We start from the raw sequence: 21803 nt of genomic DNA on the forward strand, positions 1-21803 counted from the left end.
TGGCTTCCTGGGTTCCACCCCTTCCTCCTGCTCTTCCGGCCTGCTACTCTGTGCTACGCCTGTGCTTACCTTGCTTCCGAAGACCTGGTCCCTCTCGGTAGGGTAACAAGGGAAACCCTATGGGGCAGTTCTAATGTCCTATAGAGTTGCTATGAGTTGCAAGGGACTTGATGGCACAGTGGTTAAAGCATTCAGCTGCTAACCAAAAAGTCCCAACAGTTTAAATCCACCAGCTACTCTCCAGAAGAAATATGAGGCATTCAACTTCCGTAAAGATTATAGTCTTGGAAACCCTATGGACCGTTCCACTTTTACCTCTAGGGACGCTGTGAGTCGCAATCGAGCGTACGTCACTGGGTTTGGTTTGGGCTTTGCTTGGGTAAAAACTGACAGCCTTGAGAACCCTATGGGGCAGTTTCACTCTGTCCTCTGGGGGCGCTGTTGAGTCACAATCAACTTGATGGTAGTGGGTGTGGTTTGGGCTTTGCTTTCCTAAAGATCATGGGCCTTGGAAACCCTGTGGGGCAGTTCCGCTCTGTCCTCTAGGGGTGCTGTGAGTTGGAATCGACACAAGAATTCTCTTCCAGTAGAATGTCAACAGCTAAGTCTGGTGCTCCTAGAATGACAAACTACTGAATTTTAGAGGGAGAAGGCGGTAAGTTCAGTGTGTCTTACAGTAAGTCCTTTCTCTTGTTCCTTCATGTTGCAGGCAGTTGCAGCATGACTTCCCCAGGGCCCTGGTTTTCAGCACAGATGACTTTTTCTTCCGGGACGATGGCAGCTATGAGTTCAACCCTGACTTCCTGGAGGAAGCACACAAGTGGAACCAGAAAAGAGGTGACGGGTCCCCCCCATCTCCTGGGAAGCCCTGTTGTGCACTGATAGATTGTAGCTGCTACAGACTGCATACGCTTTAATAGAAGGAACTTAATCAAAAGTCCCTCCACTTGCTTCCCAAAACAGAGCTAATGACCGCCTTAGATTCCAGGAAAAAAAGAAAATGTTTGATAATGGGTGCTGGAATAGGCGGCGTTAAAGCTGTGTGTGGAAGGACAGCCTGTGATAAAAGTAACAAACGCGGCTATGGCCCAGCCTTCTGATTGTTGCATGTTGCTCACTGTTCTGTAACATTGTGTTGCAGCAAGAAAAGCAATGAGGAATGGCATATCCCCCATAATTATCGATAATACCAACCTCCACGCCTGGGAAATGAAGCCCTATGCCGTCATGGTAGGAGGAAGCGTCATTCGGAATTGTTCAGTTGTGGACATCTTGTGCAAAAGTTGACACGTTTCTTCTCTCCTCTCTTCTGCCCTCCCATGCTCTCATCCTGTGTCTGACCAGCTCTCCTGGGGAGCAGGCAGGGGTCTGAGATCAGTGGCGCTCTGCTGGGCAGCGGCTGAAATGCGCTCAGATGCTAACCTTACCTCGGTACAATTTCTTGTTGTTGGGTGCCGGCGAGTCGCTTCCCCATCACAGCGCCCCCATGTCACAGAGCAGCACTGCACCACAGGGTTTCCTAGGCTGCCACGTTTATGGAAGCAGACTGCCGGTCTTTCTCCTGCAGAGCTTCTGGGTGGGTTTGAACCTCCAACCTTCTGGGTAGCAGCCAAGTGTCTTAACTACTGTGCCACCAGGACCCCCTACAGTTTTTAAGTAGTCTTGGTCAACAGTCCTTGGTCTGAATTCTTGAGAGCGTTTCTGTCTTGGTCATTTTCCTAACTGGAGGCAATGCAGAGAGATGTGACTTGATTTTGCAGAGAAATACTGGGCTTGGTGATGCTACCAGTGGAGCTGCAGGTTACACTCACAGGATGGGTCTGCCCTTGGCGAGCAGGGGTTTCAGCACCATGTACTGCTGCTAGCTTGGGAGTTCCAACACTCTCAAGCAAACTAAATAGAAATGTGTAGTTTAAAAACAGGTTTAGGGTTAATTCCATCATCTTATTGAGATAAACAAAACCCACTGCCATTGGGTTGATTCCAACTAATAGTGCCTCTAGGGGACAGAGTGGAACTGCCCCACGGGGTTTCCAAGCTGTCAATCATTATAGACGCAAAGCCCAAACCACACCCACTGCCCTGCAGTCTATTCCGACCCACAGCGCCCCTAGAGGACAGAGTGGAACTGCCCCACAGGGTCTCCAAAGCTGTCAATCTTCACAGAAGCAAAGCCCAAACCACACCCACTACTGTGGAGTGGATTCTGACTCATAGCACCCCTGGAGGACAGATTGGAACTGCACCTCAGGATTTCCAAGGCTGTCAATCTTTAGGAAGCAGACTGCTACATCTTCTTCCTGTAGAACAGCTGTTGGATTCAAACTATGAACCTCTTGGTTAACAGCTGAGCACTTAAGTCACTGCACCACCAGGATTCCTGCTGTTAGGCATCAGGGGAAGAAAGGTCGAGAAACACAGAGTGGGGCAGGAGGGAGACAGCTGAGCACTCTGCTTAGTCACACGCAATCCCACCCTGTTAACTGTGAAACGAGGATCTCTAAAGCTGGGCTCGTGGTAGGCCGTTTCTCAGCCACTTACACTATGGGCACAGTCACATCCCGACAGGTCTGCTTTGTGTCCCGCAGAGCTTCTGTCAGGTTTACAGAGGCCCATCTCATGGGACCGGGGCCATGTGAGAAAACAAGGACCACCCTGATAGTACTTCAGTTCATGGATCGGGAGCCCAAGTGGAAAAAGAAAGCAGGAATATGAGCACGCAAGTGAATCACAGTGCAGACCAGGCCTAAGAGTTAGGCTTCACCAACAGGGGTTCAAGGGAAGTCGGTTTCCTGTTTTGTTTTCTGCATATGTACAATTTTTTTCAGCTGTCTCCAGCTATTGAATAGCACCTGGAAATTTGGTGTTTTCCAGACATGGTACCAAATCCTTCCCTAGCTGAAAGCATCCATTGAAGGAATGAAGGAATGTCTTTCTGGAGCTCTTTTCGTTTCATTCTGCATCTTGTAACACAATGAACAACAGTGATCATAGAAACTGCCATCTGAGATGACTAGTGAATTGATGAACAGAAAGAATATAGGAATGCTTCCATAGATCCTGTAATAGTTTTCTAAAGTCAAGGACATGGGGCTTTGAGCCAGACTATAGGAGCTCTGGTGGCGTAGTGCCTAAGGCACTTGACTGCTAACCAGAAAGCTAGCGGTTCAAACCCACCAGCCACTCCTTGGAAGGAAGGTTGGGCAATCTACTTCTGTAGTGATACTGCCTCAGAAACCCAGGGAGGGGTCGCTATGAGTCAGGTCTGACTTGATGGCACATAACAACAACAACATGGAATCGTAGGGAAAGACACTCGTGGAGGGAACAGCCAAGTCTGTGGAAATGACTCTTGATTCCATAAGCTATGTTCCCACAGCACTCTCACTTTCTAAGCCAAGGCATGAGGGACAGGACAAGAGATGTGATGGAAGTAATTGTACAATAGTCATATCAGGGAGTTTGAGAAGCCATTGAGTTCACTGCTCCTACCTGCTGACAGGACATTAAAGGTCAGCCATCTACCTTTTTTTTTTTTTTAAATATAATTTAATTTTGTTGTTGTTGTTGAGAATAGACACAGCAAAACATACCCCAATTCCACAGTTTCTCCATGTACCATTCAGGGACACTGACCGCATTCTTCAAATTGTGCAACCATCGCCACCCCTCTTTTCCAAATTGTTCCTCCTCCATCGACACCCCCCCCCAAGGTTCCTGTCTAACCTCGTGGGTTGCTGTAGTCACCCTGATCCTATAGCTACAGATCTTAAAAGACCACAAATGCTCAAGGCAGATGACTTTACTAAGCTAAACCAGCATTCAGTTTTCAGACGACCTCAGGGGATACTTTTGGTTTAAGTTTTAGAGATCACCTCAGGGTACAGCCAAATACTTTAAAAATGGCCAAAAAGAAAAGGACCTTTATAATTTTCCTACATATGAGAGAAGACAAACCACAATGTAATCACTGGGAACCATAATGTATACTCTGAGAGTGGCTAAGTATGGACACGAACCAACTGTATTTTTGTAAGAGCAATTAGGCATTGGCTTACTGGTCAAACCAAAGGAATTTCAGAAAAGACTTGTCGTAAATGTTAAATGGCAGCGTGTACCTTCCCAAACATACATACCATGTCTTCAATGTTTTATGTACTTTTGAAAAATCAGGCACTTGAAAATAACTATGAAGTTATATTCCGAGAACCTGACACTCGCTGGAAATTCAACGTTGCAGAGTTAGCAAGGTACTTCTTTGCTTTTCTAGAGCCTCATTGGGTAGCCTGCTGTTTTCAGGTGTTTCAGACTGAACGAGAAAACTGGTCAGGCTGGCAGTGGACAGGGGAATTTTCAGGCCAGAAAGGGTCTTCTTTGCAAATTGATCCCTTTGTAATTATGAATGTGAAGACATCAGTTTGGGGTCAGCTGTCTGAGACAGTGCTACGCTGCTAAAGCTTAAGTCCTGGCTGGGCCTCGGTGCTTTCTTGGGACCCACTAGACACTCTGCTGAGCTGCTTCCTCATAAGTGACCCTCAGAACACTCCTCTGGTGGGAGTCTATGTGCTAGCGGTGTTTCTGCACGGTCTAGATGCTGCTTCTACTGATGACGCATCAAATGTCCCAACTGTACTAACTGTTGACTGGGTGCATGGGTTCTGATATTTGCTGTTATTTGATAAAGTCAGTGATGTAAAGCAAGTGTTATGTCATAACTGACTTCAGAAATGCAGCTAGTTCATTCTCACAGTTACAAACAGATATTAAGTGTTTTTTGGAAGTGGGTCTGTGGACCTGGCCCGCCCCAGTGCCCTGGGGAGGTGGTTAAAATCTTAGCGGGAGGAGCCCACTTCACAGTTGGAATCTCTGCCCCCGGCTGATTCGGATACCCAGTAGAATCTAAGGTGGCTCCAGTCAGCATCTAGAAGTATCTAGGACTGGCTGAGGTCAACGGGTGGTAAATGCATGCCCTTAACAAGCCAATAGGAGAAAAGGACCTCATGGTGTTGTCTTACCTCCAGAAGCACAGAACTGGGGTTTCCACAAAGGAAGCATTTCTGACGCGCCAGTCGGCTCCTGCCAACCTCGGGGTAGTTTGAGGGTGTGAGCGGCAGCGTGGCCAACAGGAATGGGGCCTGAAAGCTAGCGAGCGAGCGTAACAAGATGTCATGTTTAGCTACCCTTAAGTCCTGTTTACGTGATAATACAGGCCTCGTAAAATACAAATGACTCACGCTGATGGACGGCCATAACTAAACGTTTGCGCTTTCTTCCCCACATAGAAGAAACATTCACGGCGTCTCCAGAGAGAAAATACAGCGCATGAAAGAACGGTATGAACAGTGCGTTACCTTTCACAGCGTGCTGCACGCAGAGAAGCCAGGCCGAGCGAACAGGAACCAGGACCGGGGCGCCACGTCCCCTTCCGACGTCGCAGGGCCCTGGCCCACCTACGTGGTGTGTCCCAGCGGGAAGCCCCGCAGCAGCGGCTTCGCCAGCGAGAGCTTCTTCAGCAGGAGAGGCGGATGCCACCATGGATATTAGCTTCTTCTCGGACAGCCGCGGCAAAGTGTCCTAAATCCGTTTTTACGTCAGTTTTTGGTATTTCTTCTTTGAGCTGTAATTTCAGGGTAGACCACTCAGCTCCACAGGTTGTCTAGCAGACACCATTACAGTCACGCTCGCTCGTGTTTGTCAAGTGCTCCCACGCGCTGGGGGTCTGTGGCGGGGCATGCGCAGATCTGAGCAAGCAACGCCCCTTTCTAGTGAGAAAATAGCTTGTTGATAGGGAACTCGAGAACAAAATCAATTACTCCTTTTTTTTTTTTTTTAAGCATTTCATTATTCCTACCAAAAATTAGTGTTTGATGAAGGTAGGCTTGTTTGACTTACACTAGTAGAACAACGGCCAAAAAGTTTTCAGGTTTAACCCTGTTGAACGAATAGAAAAAAACCACCTCAAACCCATTGCCGTGGAGTCAATTTTGACTCTCAGTGCCTCTAAAGGACAGAGTGGAACTGCCCCACAGGGTCTCCAAGGCTGTCAATCTTCACAGAAGCAAAGCCCCAACCACACCCACTGCTGTGGAGTCCATTCTGACCCACAGCGCCCCTAGAGGACAGAGTGGAACTGCACCACAGGGTCTCCAAGGCTGTCAATCTTTATAGAAACAAAGGCCAAACCAAACCCATTGCCCTGGAGTCAATTCTGACTCACAACGCCCCAGAGATAAGAGTGGAACTGCCCCAGAGGGTCTCTAAGACAGTCATCCTTAAGGAAGCCGACTGTCACATCTTTCCCTGTGGAGCTGCTGGTGAGTTCTAACTACCATCTCTTGGTTAGGAGCCAAGTGCTTCAGCCACTATGCCACCAGGGCTCCCTTGTTGTTGGAAGTGGTAGTTAAAACACAAGGCACGGCTTTAAGTAATGTGACACATTTTCCCGAGTAGCTTGACTGGCTATGAAGGGTCGGACACATTTCTAACAAGGACATGTTTGCAGAATAAGGAAATCATTCTCCCGTGTCTTCTGTGAAGGGTGGTGCTCCCATACATGTGTACTTTCTGGCATATTCATTTTAAAGATAATCGCCCTCTAGGAAGTGTAGGGGCAGTGAGTTCACGTCAGTGGGGCAGGAACAACTCAAAGGCGTGTGAGGACACTTGCACAACTAGCAGAATGGAACCAGGGTCACTGAACTGGACATGGAGAAACAGCTGAACTGGCGTATGTTCTGTGTAGATTGTCAACAACAAAATAAGTAAAATTGGCTGTTGTTCAACTAGTGGAGATAAAATGAGCCTGTCTTCATAAAACAAGTTTTTGAAAAGCGTAATTAAATATTTTTAAATTATGCCTATAATGTAATTGGTTGGCAGCCGAAATACTTGGGAGTGCAAGAAGTTACGCATCCCAGGACAGAGAGCACGGAGCCAGGAGCCCGTCACCGTCCACTTGACACCCACTCGTGGCAGCCGCCGTGTGTCAGAGTAGAGCTGTCCCTGCAGGGGGTGCAGTGGCTGACTTCTCAGACGTTATCCCCAGGCCTTTTTCGGAGGTGTCTCTGGGCGGGTTTGAACTGCCAGCCTTCCAGTGAACAGCCAGCAGTTAGCAATTGTTTTATGTGGCTTCTTTAAGACAATCACGTTCTCCTACAAGGGTGGGTGTCCCTCTTATATGCAAATAGACTTTATGACTCCAAGTTAAATTCCAGCAGACTAGGATCAGGCTAATTTAGTGATCATGACAGACAAGACCCTGCTTTTTTTCCTATTGGCCAGCAGCTTCTTTCTAATGTTCTGTGGAGTGTTATTTTCAGTGTCCCATATAATGGTGCTTTTATGGTTATTAAAAATTGTACATAACATTCATACGGGTGTGTCATTGAATTTGTTTTTTTAAATCAACAATATAAAAACGTAATTACCTAAATCCCAAGGAAATCATGTTCTTCTTGGATAGAAATCCAAGGAAATCATGTTTTTCCACATAAGAACCAGTTTTTCTGTATCATAAACCATTGGCCAGAACAGCATGTCCAACGTAAACCAATAAAAACATATATCTTATATAAATGATATATTACATATTTTGTACAAATGAATAAAGTAGATTTATATGCTGGCTTATGTAAATGATTTGTTCTGTGCACATGTGTCAGAATTGACATCAACAAACTAGTGCACATTAGAGACCCCTTCACTGCATGTTCCCGTGACCTGACATTATTGAAATCTACTCCACAGGTTGATGGCCACCAGCGATGCATCCGTCCTTGTTTCACCAACACTTTGTAAGGTGGTATCTCTTTGAGTAACAAAATTTGGTTGACAAAATAGAGTAGAGTAAATGTGAATGAATCTAAGGGGTGAGCGTAAGTTTCATTAAACTCTGCGTACCCAAGCACGGCATAGTAATCTGTTGCTGGGGGCTGTCAAGTCAATTGTTGACTTGCGCACCCCCATGTGACGCAGTAGGACTGCCCCATAAGGTCTCCCAGGCTGGAATCTTTGTGATCACCAGGTCTTTCTCCTGCAGAGCCACTGGGTGGGTTCAAACCACCAACCTTTTGGTTAGCAGTCGAGCACTTAACCACTGCACCACCAGGGCTCCTTTAATCAACTGCTGTGGAGTTACTTCCAACTCACAGCGCCCCTGGAGGACAGAGCAGACCTGCCCTGTAAGAGTTCAAAGGCTGTCATCTATATGGGAGCAGATTCTCACATCTTTCTCCTGAAGAGCAGCCTGTGGGTTTGAACCACAGACCTTTTGATTAGCAGCCGAATGCTCTAACCATTGTGCCACTGGGGCTCCTTATTTACTCCTGTATTCCCGGTCCAGGGAGTGCTGGGTGTCACTGTAGAATCAGCTCAGTACAGATGGCTCACATGATGGAGCTTAGTAGAAGGGACAGCGCCAAGCTGGGGACGGCTTTACTCCCCTTCTGCTTTGCTGAGGGTCTGGTTCCCAGTGACGTGGCACTGGCTCTCGATCCAGGGCTTGCACAGAGCTCTGCAGAGCAGGGTCCCGGTGGGCTGTGTCCCTCTGCCTCTCCTCGGGCCCTCGTCTGGGACGATGGTAACACCCACAGCTGCTGCCGCAGACAAGCCTGCGAGCCTCCCACGATGACCTGCACTATCTCGCGGGCACTGTTGACGGGCTGCGGTGGCACTGCACACGGTGGGTGCTGGCTGAGGGCCGCGGAATCATCAGTAGGTTGCTTTGCCTGTTTACCCCCATCACACAGTGGACTCTGGACTTTGTCATCCTGACGTGATCACCCTGCTGGGGACAATATCCTCACAGACACACTTCATGCACAACAAAAGGGGCAGGGCCTTAGGTGTCCCTAGCACAGTGGTCTGAACGGTATTGACGAGCAGAGGAGGGACAAGCTGGTTTTCCTCGGAAATCAAAGGAAAAGTTAAATTCTTATAATCTACTTCCTTCTGTTCATCTGGGACTCAAGGTTCTTCCTTGTTCCAGATGGATCACTTGGAAATGAGTAGGATGTTAGGATCAAAAGAATTTATGAAACCACTTAACCTGCATTAACAGGACTAACCAAACCAAAAACCAAACTCACTTGCCATTGAGTCAATATGATTCATAGCGACCCCTCCTTGGGTTTCCTAGGTGGTATCACTACGGAAGTATATTGCCCAACCTTCCTTCCGAGGAGTGGCTGGTGGGTTTGAACTACCAGCCTTCTGGTCAGCAGTCAAGTGTCTTAGGCACTACGCCACCAGAGCTCGTATTTTTTATTAATGGGACTAGGGGGCAGTTAAAAGACTAGTAAAATAGACGACTTAGTAGGCCAATGGATTTTAGAGGACAGAAGGATCATGGATCCCAGTCAATCATTTTGGAAGGAAATAAATAGATTTTTAAAAGGATTTATTCTTGGCTTTGAAATGTGTTTATAACCAGATATAATTATGATTAGGAAAACAAGGTAGTTACATATAAAGTGAACAGATTAAAAAGCTTGATTTAACAGCTTCTCCCTGCTTTTGCCTGGCCACCTTCTCTCCACTAAGCATAAAGAAATTAAGTCAGGAGAACAGCGTCTTACAGTGAACTGTTCCCTCTGGTGGCCTTCAGGGTCTGGTGAAGTGTGTGAACAAAGACGCCAGACAAAGCAGGTATACTCCGTGCAAATCTGAACCAGACACACTCTGAGGCTGCAGGTCAGATGATATTTACTTTTCAAAATTAATAACAACACTACGAAACCCCCTAACAAAACATTCGCATTTTTAATGGTGTTAACTCTGGTGAGTCGGTTGGGAATCGTACCTCGGAACTGCACAGAAGGTCCGGCTGCTCGTGTGGTCGCGGGGAGTTAGGGATGAAGAACCGGTCGGAAGCAAACTCCCCTCCCCGTGTCTTACGCATCCTGACTTTTGAACAGGAAGGGTTAAGCCGGCACCAACATGTGTTCAGAGAAACTGCTCACCGTGAGCTACCCCGAAAAGAAATCTCAACTAGGAACTAACAGTGACAGGACTGGGGAGTCGAGCGAGAGCCCTCCTACCATGTGGTCGCTACCACAGCCTAAAGTGAAAGGTGTGTTTACCTCTTCAAAATGACACTTGCAGTGGTCAGATCAAGTCAGGCAGACATAGAGATTTTTTCTCAGTTACTTGATCCGTGTACCAAGCTGGCTGTAAGGTCTGGAACGGAAATGAAAGCAGACCCGCGCAGAAGCGGGCAAAGCGCACCCCAGCGACACAGACAGAGGGAACTCGGGTGACGCGTTTTCTTCCGCGGGCACCGAAGCGCAGTCTGAAACGGCGTCTGTCGTGTGAACCGGGAAGGCCAGGAGCCAGCGGCTCGCACAGTCACTTCTGTTTGGGCGGCCTCGGAGATCTGCGGTATGAATGCGCTGCCCGGCCTGCCCCCTGGGCGCCGGTCTCTTCCGGGCCGCTGTGAGACGCTTCCTGCTCTCGGAGCTCAGACGTCGCGCGAGGCCGCCGCTGTCCCACATGATCTTTGGCACCAGCGGGCGTGGTCCTGGTGGAACCTCCGACCGACCCCGGTGGCTTCTGTCCTGCCGAGTCAGACAAAAGGGCCTGGGTGTTGATGAGCGCGAGTTCTTCATCAGCTATGGAGTCGCTCTCCACAAGAGCAGTTTCGTTGCCTTTTCTAAGCGGAGTCATCCGAGGAGAACACAATTCCTTTGTCTTTGGAGGGGTCTCATATTTGAAGCCACAGCTCCGGGGCGGCTGAAATGCCTTCTGTGCCGCCGGGGAAACAAACGTGCAGACGGGACTGACGGGAGGCGGCAAAGGCAGTCTCCCCAGGAAGTCCAGGGCTCTTCTCTTCCTGACGGCTTTTGGGTCCTCGACTTCCCTCTCCCCTTTGGAAGTCTTCTGGGAAGGCGCAGGTGTTGGCAGAGACCTCCCTTTCGGCTACAAAGTGACAAAGAACTCCGCGAATTAATCTCAGGACTAGAAAAAGAGCCAGTAAAAACCACCTAAGAAGTGGCCTGCTGTAATTACGTGCTACATACCAAACAAAACCAAACGAGCTCTCAGTAAGCCTTCAGTCACGCAGACAGCACACACACTCCCCCACCAGGGGCAGACAGACCAGGTCCACAGCCAGCCCGCCTGCTGTTTCAGGAAAGAATTTGCCACAAGAGGGTGTAAACTGACCATCAGAGCAGAGGAGGAAGGCAAGACTAACCAAGCTGAAGGACAAGAAAAGAGGAGGGGACAGGAGCCGGGCTCCAATCCTTTATTATTAACACGGGAAACAGCCAAACACCCTAGAACCACTTTCAGTGGTTCCGACAGCCCTCCTCTGGCACTGTGCCCTGGGCAGACTGTGCCCCACCCATGCCTCTGCCTAGTGTGTGCTCATGGTTCCGTCCCCACCGTGGCCCTTCGAGGGGATAGCTGTTTGTGCCACGCTGAGGACGGAACATAAGTACAGATGACACTTAGCAAGGCTCAGCTCCTTAGGAATTAGTTCTCAGCCACTACGACAGAACGTAGCTTGATTTCTAATATATGGAGGCATCTACTGTGGTTTAAACAGTTAAACTGAGCGTAGGCACTGCTCTAACCGTATGCAACAGTCCTCCCGCCAGAAGGAAACAGGCAAAAGCGGCTGTCGATCACAAGTCTGCAGAAGCCTAAGTATGAAAGCACCCGCTTGCAAAGCCCGACCCGAGGACATTCTAGTCTCACTCCAGGAAAGAAAACAAGCCTTCCTCTGGGAGCCACGCAGCACACAACCACACTTTCTAGGGAGGCTGAGCCACGCTTACTGCGTTTACTAGTATTCGTCAGAACAGACTGTCTGCATGTGTGATGTTCACATCACTCCTTACGGTACACAGACGTTTACTCACCAGAGGCGTATTTTCTGCGCCAAGGACGGCCTGTGCAGCGTGTGGCTCGGAAGCACGGTCTTTACTTGGGGTGGCCCACTTGGGGCTGTCTGCATTAAGTATATGCATTAGCTTGTCTTCTGCGTCCTTGCAAAATACAGCAACATTCTGAGAAAATAAACAGGAAGAGCTGCTGCATACAGTGCAGACCACACGTGCACGTTTCCAGGAAGTGTTTACATTACAACTAGACATGAAAAATAATACAGGAATAAAAACTAAAGGATGAGACACCAAGGTGTGACAGTAACTGTCCAGCAGTATGCTTACGAGGCAACACAAAACCAAAAACCATGATTTAGGGGAAATTAAAGTTGCTGGTGGCGCAGTGCTTAAAGCATTTGGCTGCTAACCAAAAGTTCAAGCTGCTCCACAGGAGAAAAATGAGGCACTCAGCTTCCATAAAGATTGACAGCCTAGGAAAGCCTCGGGCAGTTCCACTCTGTCCTCTAGGGGTGCTGTGAGTTGGAATCAACTGGAAGGCAGTAAGTTTGGGTTTTGGGTTAACGTTAAGGAAGGGAGGGGATATATGTAGAGAGAGAGTGAGTGAGTGAGTGTGTGTGAGCATGAAAGGAAGATGTCAGAGACCTTCCCCATCATCTAGTTTGACCCGGAGGGTGGCACATGGTGCTGGATTTGCAGACTGGGTTTACTGTGTAATAGTTGTAAGCCATCTGACATCTAGAGTATCCTTGTGCTCTACTCAGGGACCCTGTGTGACAGAGGGGAACTACCTCCCAGGGTTTCCCAGGCTGTCATCTCCATGCGAGCAGATTGCAGGTCTTTCTCCTGTGGAGCCGCTGGTGGGTTTGAAACACAGTTAGCTGATGAGTACTTAACTGCTGCACTACCAGGGCTCCTTCCAGAGTGCTCCTGAGGTAGAAAAATGAGCTAACTGCCTCACCTACATCACATCTTCCAAGAATTCACTGGAATAATTTGAAGGTTAAACCACGTGAATCCTTGTTTCAGAGTCACGAAAGACCAAACAGCAGGAGCTTCACACAGGTTAGCCAGGTTCACGGGCATGGTCTGGCTGACTTTAAAATGCTGTGCAAATGGTGGTTATCAGGTGACCCTTTAGCAAGACTACTGCGAAGAAAGCCCCAGAGAAACCCAAACTCAACTGCTGGCAATGGTGTCCCACAGAAAACCTGAGTGTCCCAGAAGGCACCTTGGTTGTGTGCCAAATAATGAATGGCCCCTCCATTCCACCCTCAGAAACAACATAAAGCAGGTGCAGCTCCTCACGCTGTGGACCAAGGCTTCAGGTGAAATACAAGGCAGATTTCCTTTCCACAGCAGCTACCCTGATGTTTTTAAATAAAACTTTATGTACATACATTTTGAGTAACACACAGTTCACAAATTATAACTATAGAACTAAGAGGCTTATCTCACAGGGATTCCTCACTAATTACCAAGCGATGAAGGCCTCATTCCACAGGACGCAGAGCTGCACAGGAGTGAAGAGCCTGGGCTCTGAATTCAAACGGCCCAAGGTTGAATCACTGGGCTGTGAGCCCACACCACGGCTCTGGTTCTCACCCATACACTGACTAACAGATCTCAGCCTCATGGGGTTGGTGGTGGAATTAAAGGAGGCAATGCCAGGCATACAATAAACCAAAACACCAAATCCGCTGCCACTGAGTGCAACCCGACCCACAGCGCCCCTAGAGGACAGAGTAGAAGGGCCCTGTAGGGTTTCCAAGGCTGTCAATCTTTATGGAAGCAAAGTCCAAACCAAACCCACTGCTGTGGACTCGATTCTGACCCAAAGCACCCCTAGAGGACAGAGTGGAACTGCCCCACAGGGTCTCCAAGGCTGTCAGTGTTTATGGAGCCGACTGCCTCATCCTTCTCCCACAGAGTGGCTGGTGCATTCAAATAGCCAACTTTTTGGTTAGCAGCCAAATGCTTTAACCACTCACACCACCAGAGCTCCTTGGCACACAGCAGGTACTCATAAATGACTGCTAACATTACCGTATGATGTATCAATAGATTAAAGTGTAAGATTCAGGCATGATCTGGGGGACAAGAGCAGATTGTTTCACACAGAAGGCAGGTAATGAACTAGAACATTCTGGATATGAAGTTAAATGAAAACCTGTAGATTACATGGTAAGGTTTTTACTAATTACACTGTCACCTGCCACCGTCACAGGCAATGCCTTCTGGCGACCGATTGCTAGTTTGCCTACAAGGTCTGCAGCTCTTCACTTCCTTCTCAGTCCCTCCCAAGTCCGTTCACCATGGCTTGTGCCTCTCTCCCTGGGACCTGTCATCCCTACCTTTCCCCAATCTCCTCAGCTTCCTGGGCATGTACAATGGAACTGCACCTCACTCAAGTCAACCCTCCAATTTTCAGAAAGGACCTTAATATTTGAATGTCAATATAGAAAAAGATCAAAAATATGTGGTAAAGCTGAAAGTCACTTCACCTCAATGGCATTTCTCATTTTCTTGGACACCTCCTGGAAGTGGCCCTCCTTTGGACTGGAAGAAAATGTGGAGAAATCTCCAGCAAATAAAGTTGGAACTCCTGATTTGGACTGTGGTCGCCACTGGAGGTTGCTGGCAGCAATTAACATAGGAGGTTTTATAATGTCTTCATTAAGATCGATCCAGAATTTTATTGCCAGGAAATTATGGCTTTCATCTGACAGATAGACCACAGGGGCAAGACCTAAATGGGAAAAGAAAGAAAAAATGAGCCATGTTGGAAATGCAAGGAACCGCTTACATGCGCCTGTTATGTCAGGAGGTGCTAATATCAAAAGCAATAGAAAATAACTGAATTTAGAGCAATCTCAGGATTCCAAAACACCCTGTTGTTCATGGTGGTGAAACATCAATGCCTATGTCACAATATGCACCGTGTGGAAGCCATGGGGACACAGGCAGACTCAGAACTATGTCCACACTTACCTCTCCACTCAGCATCCACTCCACTACTCTATGCTAATACACCTTCATTCCTATTAAAATACACACACAAGGGGCCCCTGAAGGTGTCCTATTAAAATACACACGCAAAGGGTCCCTGAAGGCGTCTATCGGTGGGGACTCATGGACACATTGCTAGTAAGCCCATACCCAGGCGAGCAACGCATAACTGGCTCATTCATATATAGCATATGACGGAAAAAGGAATTAGGAAGACCTCCAAGAACAGATTTCCAAGGCATGCTGCTAAGTGCAAAACGGAAAGCACAGAAGACTGCTTGAGTATGCAACCTCCATGTGAGACAGCAAGGGACAGGAGACATGCATCAGCTCATTCATGCAAAAGAAATTCAGGGAGGATAAACCAGACATGAAAGAGACCGGGTGGGGGGGGGGGCGGGATCAGGGCGGCGGGGGGGGGGAGGACGGGACACGTCTATCTTGTTGGACAGCCCTGACTCTGGAGCCACAGTGATATTTCACATGCCAGCCACATCCCCCCAAATCAACAAGCCAGCCAGCCAGAGGGGGATCCGAGATGGAACACAAGCATTGGAAAAATGATCTGAACTCTGTTATAAAGGGCTACCACGTGAAAGGGGGTGGGAAAAGAAATGACGTAAGTGACTTTGGAAAATGGGATCGTGACGGAGCACTGTAACGCTACAGGCACCTGGCTTGCGCGTGAAAGCCGTGAGCTAGATGGGTTTCTCCCAGGGATGTGGGTGGGCAGCGGTGCAAGGGCTCTGTGCGTGCGCCAGCATGGCGTGGGTGCTGGACTGTAGATGGGAGCTGGGGCTCCCACTGTTGCAGAAGGAAGTTACAGATAAGGAAACGGGGAGGCTAAAGCTGAGTGTGTGGTGCTGGATGGAGCTAAAAGCATCAGGGTCAACTCGCAGGAGTTAATTTAAATACAGATAGAAAGAAATAGCCACACGTGTGGTTACAATGCACTGGTGTATTTCCCAGGTGTCTGCTGAGGGCCTAGGAGCAACGACAACCGCAAGCAGTGAGCACCTCGAGCAACCACATCCTGGCTTCCAAACACCATTTTCTCCCACATGGGGAGCCAGGGCTCTCGGGGCAGTGCATCCCAGGGCTGGGCAGGACACAGACAAGATGAAGTGAAGCATGCTCTGAGCCAGAGAGGAAGGAAATACTCCAAACAGGGTGGCAGCCTGTTGAAAGAACAGACGCAGTGCTCGCTTCAGCCCCCCATATACTGAAAGGACCCAGGCCCACCTGGAAAAACTCTGGGTGGCCAGAGCTTGAACAACGTGATGCACAAAATAACGAAAGTGCACCTACTCCTCATTTACCAACTATCACATTACCCAATGTTTCACATTTATGACAACAGTACAAAATCTACAATCTGATTATCTTGTGCATTAACGATGTACGTCTGGCAGTAATAAATGCCAAGGGGTAGGTGAGAGTAATGCTGGCTGTGACGAGTAAGGTTATGTGTCAATTTGGCTGGGCCATGACTCTCAGTGGTTTGGCAGTTAGTTATACAATGACATCATTTGGCAGTTAAGCAAAGATACAACTTGGCAGTTACATAATAACGCAGTCATCCTCCATTTTCACATAATGACCTGGTCTTTGGAACCTAACCATGTCCATGGGTAAGGGGTAAGCATACTGAATTTTCTATGAATACCCATAGAATAAAACAAACATTCCTAAGTCTGATACTCACATAGGAGCCCTAGTGGTACAATGGTTAAAAATTTGGCTGTTAGCCAAAAAGTCAACACTTCAAACCCACCACCTGCTCCTATGGAAAAAGTTGAGGCATCTGCTTCCATAAAGATTGACAGCCCTGGAAACCCTGTGGGGCAGTTCCACTCTGTCCTCTGGGGACGCTGTGGGTCAGAATCGACTCCACGGCAGTGGATTACCTTGTATATGCTCTATATACGATACATACCCTGTATATGCACAATAAAACATGTGGAGAAAATCACTCAAGTACAAGCAAGGTGAAACGAAATGCCATGGCAACAGTGCAGCATAGTCACACCCCACAGCCAACACCATCCACACAGCACTAAGAACCAAACCACAAAAACATTTCTCTTAAAGGAGAAAGAGCATAGGAAAAGACAAAAGTCCAACCACGAGAAATCCCATTCTAAGAATACACGAAAGCTCACGGCCAAGGCTCTGATTCCAACTCATGGTGACCGCACGCGTGTTAGGAAAGCTACTCCACGGGTTTCAGTGGCTGTTTTCTGGGAAGTAGCCTGCCAGGCCTTTATTTGAGGCCCCCCTGTGTGGATCTGAACTGCCAACCTTTTGGTAAGCAGCTGAGTGCTTAATTATTTGTGCCACCAAGGGCTCCTAACTAACCAGCAGGAAGATACATCTTAGAAGGCAGTGCGTTTCAGAGGGTCCACAGAGAGCACAGTGAGAGCCACTCATGTTACCTCTTTTTCTCACCACAGAGACTACAAATCCTATCAGGTCCACCTCCAAGCAAGGGGGCTGGAAGTCTTGGTCGAATAATTGGGTGAAGGGAAGGGGTTCCCTTGGCTGGTACACCTGGAACAGGATTTCATCTGAAGTCTACAGGGAAAAGAAATAGAAGTGTAAAGACTAAGTAAATGTAGATTCTACAGCTGAACAACATCGACCAGAGTGGAAGGGCATGGGCACACGTGTACCGGCAGCTGCTGGTACCGCGTCGTCTTGGTTGCTGTTAACTGTACGTTCCCTCTTCCAGATCGACTCTTAGCCTTTGATGTGGCGAGATGATAGATCCTGTATCTCTTTCCCTCCATCAACAGGGAGGACAGCTCTGATGACGGACGCCAGATAGTCAACAGAACTGTTGAAAGAAAGATTAAAAAAATGCACAATGTCATGACACAAAGTGTATGTGAACTGCTGTATAGAAAGTGAATTTGCTCTGTAAACTTTCACCCAAATCACAATTAAAAAAAAAAAAGGAACTGCACAATGGGAAAATAGTCCATCGTAACACTTCTTACTCTAAAAATAAAGACGAGATCTAACAACATAAATCTAAGGGTTATGTTGTTACATTGTGGGCACCGGTGGCCCCTACTGTACCTGTGATATATACTAACTTTACATATCAGCCAACATCGATAGTCATTTCATTCATAAGGAAGATCATTTATTTAACTTAACAAAACTGATAGAAACAAATACCTTCCACACTGACCTGAGTCTCCTCCTTTTTTCGCATAGCTTACAACACGCAGCTTCCACACAGTGGCAACATCTCTCGAAAGACCCTGCTCCCCCTGCTCGGCGGACTCGATGGCCTTCTGGAGCTCCAACTGCATCTGTGCCTGCTTCTTATTGTTCAACATCTGCCGGTGGCTGTTCAAGGCTCTCAGCTGCTCTTCACTCAAGTAACCCTGTGGCAGGTCAAAGGTTAAAGGTTTAGGCGGACAGTATCAGAAAAGCAAGCAGAACCAAACAAAAACCTGTGTCCCCTGTAAGTTGAATGTTAAATGAGGATAAAATACAACAGAATTGAATTTAAAAAGGGAAGGCTCTGATACTTGCAAATACAAGTATCTCAAAATCTCAAATATAAAAAATGAAAATTAATATACTCACAGGCAGACTGCCTCATCTCTCTCCCACAGAGCACGGGTTTGCACTTCACAGACAACAAACGTCTACCTTCCTATTTGAGAAACACAGTAGTCCAGCACACCATGCTCCCCATCGAGGCCAGAAGGGGCACAGCAGCTCCCACCTTGAAGGGTGATAGCTGCAGTTCTTCCTCTCACCTCAAGGAGGCCTGGGTCTGGCGCGGCGCTCACAGCCTCGTAAAGTTCAGCGCCATCTTGCAGAGCACGCACTTGCTGTCTGGTCAGCACACGTGCTGGTAGGCTCCGGGCTACTGTACTTTCTAGGACAAAGAAACTAATCAGCTAAATCACAAGATTAAAAACTTTGAAATCCAGAGAACAAAAACAAAGACACCCAAATCAGGGAGTTAAAAAAACCACTCATAGATCCAGCAAGATGGCGGACTAGGCAGAAAGACTGCACAGACCTTCTTCAACAAAGAAAAGGGAAACCAATTAACACAGATATAGAAGTTACTCCTGGACCCCTGAGCCTTGAAGGCAAGGATAAAGAAGTGGACTAAACACCAAGTAGCAGAAGAATTTGTGTGAAAATACCAAAAAAGGAGACAGACGGAGCTGTGGTCTGGCAGCAATCCTGATGGCACAGACAGCTTGGAGATTCCTGAGTGGTGGTAGGACCTAAGCATTAACCTAAAAATCACCCTGCTAGCCAGGGACTGGATGTAGGACTGTGCACGGTGGCTGGGAAACAAATGGAGAAGGTAAAGAGAAAGGTGGGCTGAGCTGTGGACCTTTGCCAGTCCGGAGGGCATCACCATTTTGAAAGTTTAAAAAGCAGCTTGACTGTTTTTGATATTTAAAGAGACAGCAGTCTCGCAGATTCCTGGGGCTTAAGAACACGTTCTGCTTTCCAGCAACCCCAAGGACACTTGGGACCTGCAAGACTGACAAGGCCAACGATAAAAAAACAACAAGAAGAGCCTGAATCACCCTTGGCTGCTCTTCACAAACAGTCAACAGAGATCTAAATACAACAACACCACAATGCCAGACCATCACAGTCCACACAAAGAAGCAAGATAAAGTGGTAGAAACAAGGAAGCAGGACAAAGACCCAGAACACATCCCTGAGGAAGAAGCAGCATTGGAACTCTCTGATAAGGAATTCAAAAGAATTATCTTTAGGTATCTTCAAAGGATTGAGAAACAGACCAAAGAAAACACAGAAAAAAACCTTACAAGAATTTTGGAAGAAAATACAAGAACAAAATGACAAAATAAATGAACAATTAGAAAGTATTCTAAATCTACAGATAGAAATCCAGAAGATTAATACTAAATTGTCAGAAATAGATAACACATTGGAAGGGCAAAGGAGAAGAATTGATGCGATGGAAGACAGAATTAATGAGATGGAAGAAAAAATACCTAAATACTTCTTTGGAAAAGGATCAATCAGAAAAAAAATCAAAACAAAATGAAGAAAGCCTAAGGTTCATGTGGGATACCACCAAAAGGAATAACTTATGTGTCATTGGAATTCCAGAACAGGAAGAGAAAAACAAAACCACTGAGAAAATTGTCCAAGATTTGCTGGAGGAGAACTTCCCTGAAATGATGAAACATGAGAACGTATCCATTCAGGAAGTTCAACGAACCCCAAACAGGATAGACCCCAAAAGAAAATCACCCAGACACATCATCATCAAACTCATCAAAACCAAAGACAAAGACAGAATCCTGAAAGCCGCACAGGAAAAACAAAAAGTTACCTAAAAGGACAGCCAGTAAGAATAAGCTCTGATTTCTCAGCAGAAACCGTGCAAGCGAGAAGGCAATGGGATGGTATAAATAAAACTCTGAAAGAGAAAACTTTTCAACCAAGAATTATATACCCGGCAAAACTGTCCCTCAAATATGATGGTGAAATTAGGAGATTTCCAGATAAGCAGAAACTAAGGGAATTTGTTAAAACCAGACCAACCTTACAAGACATCCTAAAGGGAGTCCTTTGATCAGAGAACCAAAAATAGCAAATAACAACCGACCATTAATACACAAGATAACCTAACCCAGAAACCACAGCTATGGACATATCCAAAGTAAAATGAGCTTACATAAACAGGGAACCAGAGACATCAATTGGCAAGTGAGAACAACTACAAACAAAAAGAGGGAAAAGACTGTGTAGTTACAGAACTTGTAAATGGTGAAGAAGTGAAAAGAGTTGCAAGATAGAATGGACTATTCTAAACTCAGGGATAAAATGATAAATCATAGGGTAACCTCAAAGAAAAATGATAAACCTTCACATCACAATAAAAAAGAGGACAAGAAGCATATACTAAAACAACAGCAACAAAGGAAATGATAATATGATTCATAAACATAATGAGCTCAGCACAGAAAATAATATGGAACAAAGAAACCAGGGACACCATGACTATGCAACGCTAAAGAATAATGCAGAATCTGCAAAACACCGCATAATGTGGATGAACTTGGAGGACATTATGCTGAGTGAAATAAGACAATCACAAAAGGACAAATATTGTATTAGTCCGTTATTGTAAGAGTTAAGGAAAGGTTTATCTTATAGAAGGAAATTTTCTTGGTTGGTTACAAGGGGTGGGAGGGGAAGGAAGGGAACGCCGTTAGATAGATAGAAATAAGTATTGATTTGGGTGAAGAGAAGGGCAATGTACCATATGTGAGTGAGCAATATGGCACCATTGAGGATGAGAAAGACAGAGAGGTACCTGGGAGGTACAGACAACAAATACGAACCTTTTGCACATACAGTACTGCGTTGTCAGTGAAGGCAAGCATGGGTATATGGAGGGAAAGAAAGGCGGACAGGCTAGACGATTAGGTATGTCTATGAAATGGGGAGGGTATCCAAGAAAATACATAGGGTTGGCAGACAATGGTCCTGTAAGTTTATGTGAATGATCAGAATTCCCAGGTTTATAGTAGAGCTGACAAGGGGAAGGGTTGTAGTCACTGCTTGTTCACAGCCAGCTGCCCAGAGAGACCGAGTAGTTCAACCTGTGGGGGTGGGACCATAGTTGCAGGGGACATCGAGCTCAACTGGCATAACATACTATACAAAACATTGTTCCACCCCCTAATTTGACGAGTAGTGACTGGGATCTTAAAAGTTAGCAAGCTGCCATCTAGAGGCAATGATGGGTCTCTCCTCGTCCAGAGCAAAGAAGAAGAAGAAAACCAAAAATTCATTGGAACAATTAGTCCTAGCGACTGGTACATCATCCGACCTGCAGCGTATACAACTATGTGACCAGAAGAACTAGATGGTGCCTGGTTACTACTGTCATCCACTTGGAAGGGGATCTATACGGGAGGTATT

At 46.9% G+C, this 21803-nt stretch overlaps 2 protein-coding genes across 2 annotated transcripts in view; one reads left to right on the forward strand and one right to left on the reverse strand.

Annotated features, from left to right (window-relative positions):
* The window catches only part of N4BP2L1 (NEDD4 binding protein 2 like 1), an 18255-nt gene extending 12711 nt beyond the window's left edge, over positions 1 to 5544 (forward strand). The window contains exons 2-5 of the mRNA XM_007955955.2: positions 710 to 837; positions 1142 to 1230; positions 4174 to 4250; positions 5283 to 5544. Of these exons, the coding sequence (XP_007954146.1) occupies positions 710 to 837; positions 1142 to 1230; positions 4174 to 4250; positions 5283 to 5544 (556 nt within the window). The remainder of the gene's footprint in view (positions 1 to 709; positions 838 to 1141; positions 1231 to 4173; positions 4251 to 5282) is intronic.
* Positions 5545 to 10344: 4800 nt separating this feature from the next.
* Positions 10345 to 21803, reverse strand: part of BRCA2 (BRCA2 DNA repair associated) — a 101088-nt gene continuing 89629 nt past the window's right edge. Inside the window, 7 exon segments of the mRNA XM_007955959.1 lie at positions 10345 to 10907; positions 11807 to 12008; positions 14348 to 14592; positions 17288 to 17426; positions 17525 to 17688; positions 18049 to 18247; positions 18629 to 18750. Coding sequence (XP_007954150.1) covers positions 10345 to 10907; positions 11807 to 12008; positions 14348 to 14592; positions 17288 to 17426; positions 17525 to 17688; positions 18049 to 18247; positions 18629 to 18750 — 1634 coding nt within the window.

Source organism: Orycteropus afer, unplaced genomic scaffold (assembly GCF_000298275.1).
Source record: "Orycteropus afer afer isolate SDZICR_OR568_19922 unplaced genomic scaffold, OryAfe1.0 scaffold00558, whole genome shotgun sequence".
Classification (NCBI taxonomy): domain Eukaryota; kingdom Metazoa; phylum Chordata; class Mammalia; order Tubulidentata; family Orycteropodidae; genus Orycteropus; species Orycteropus afer.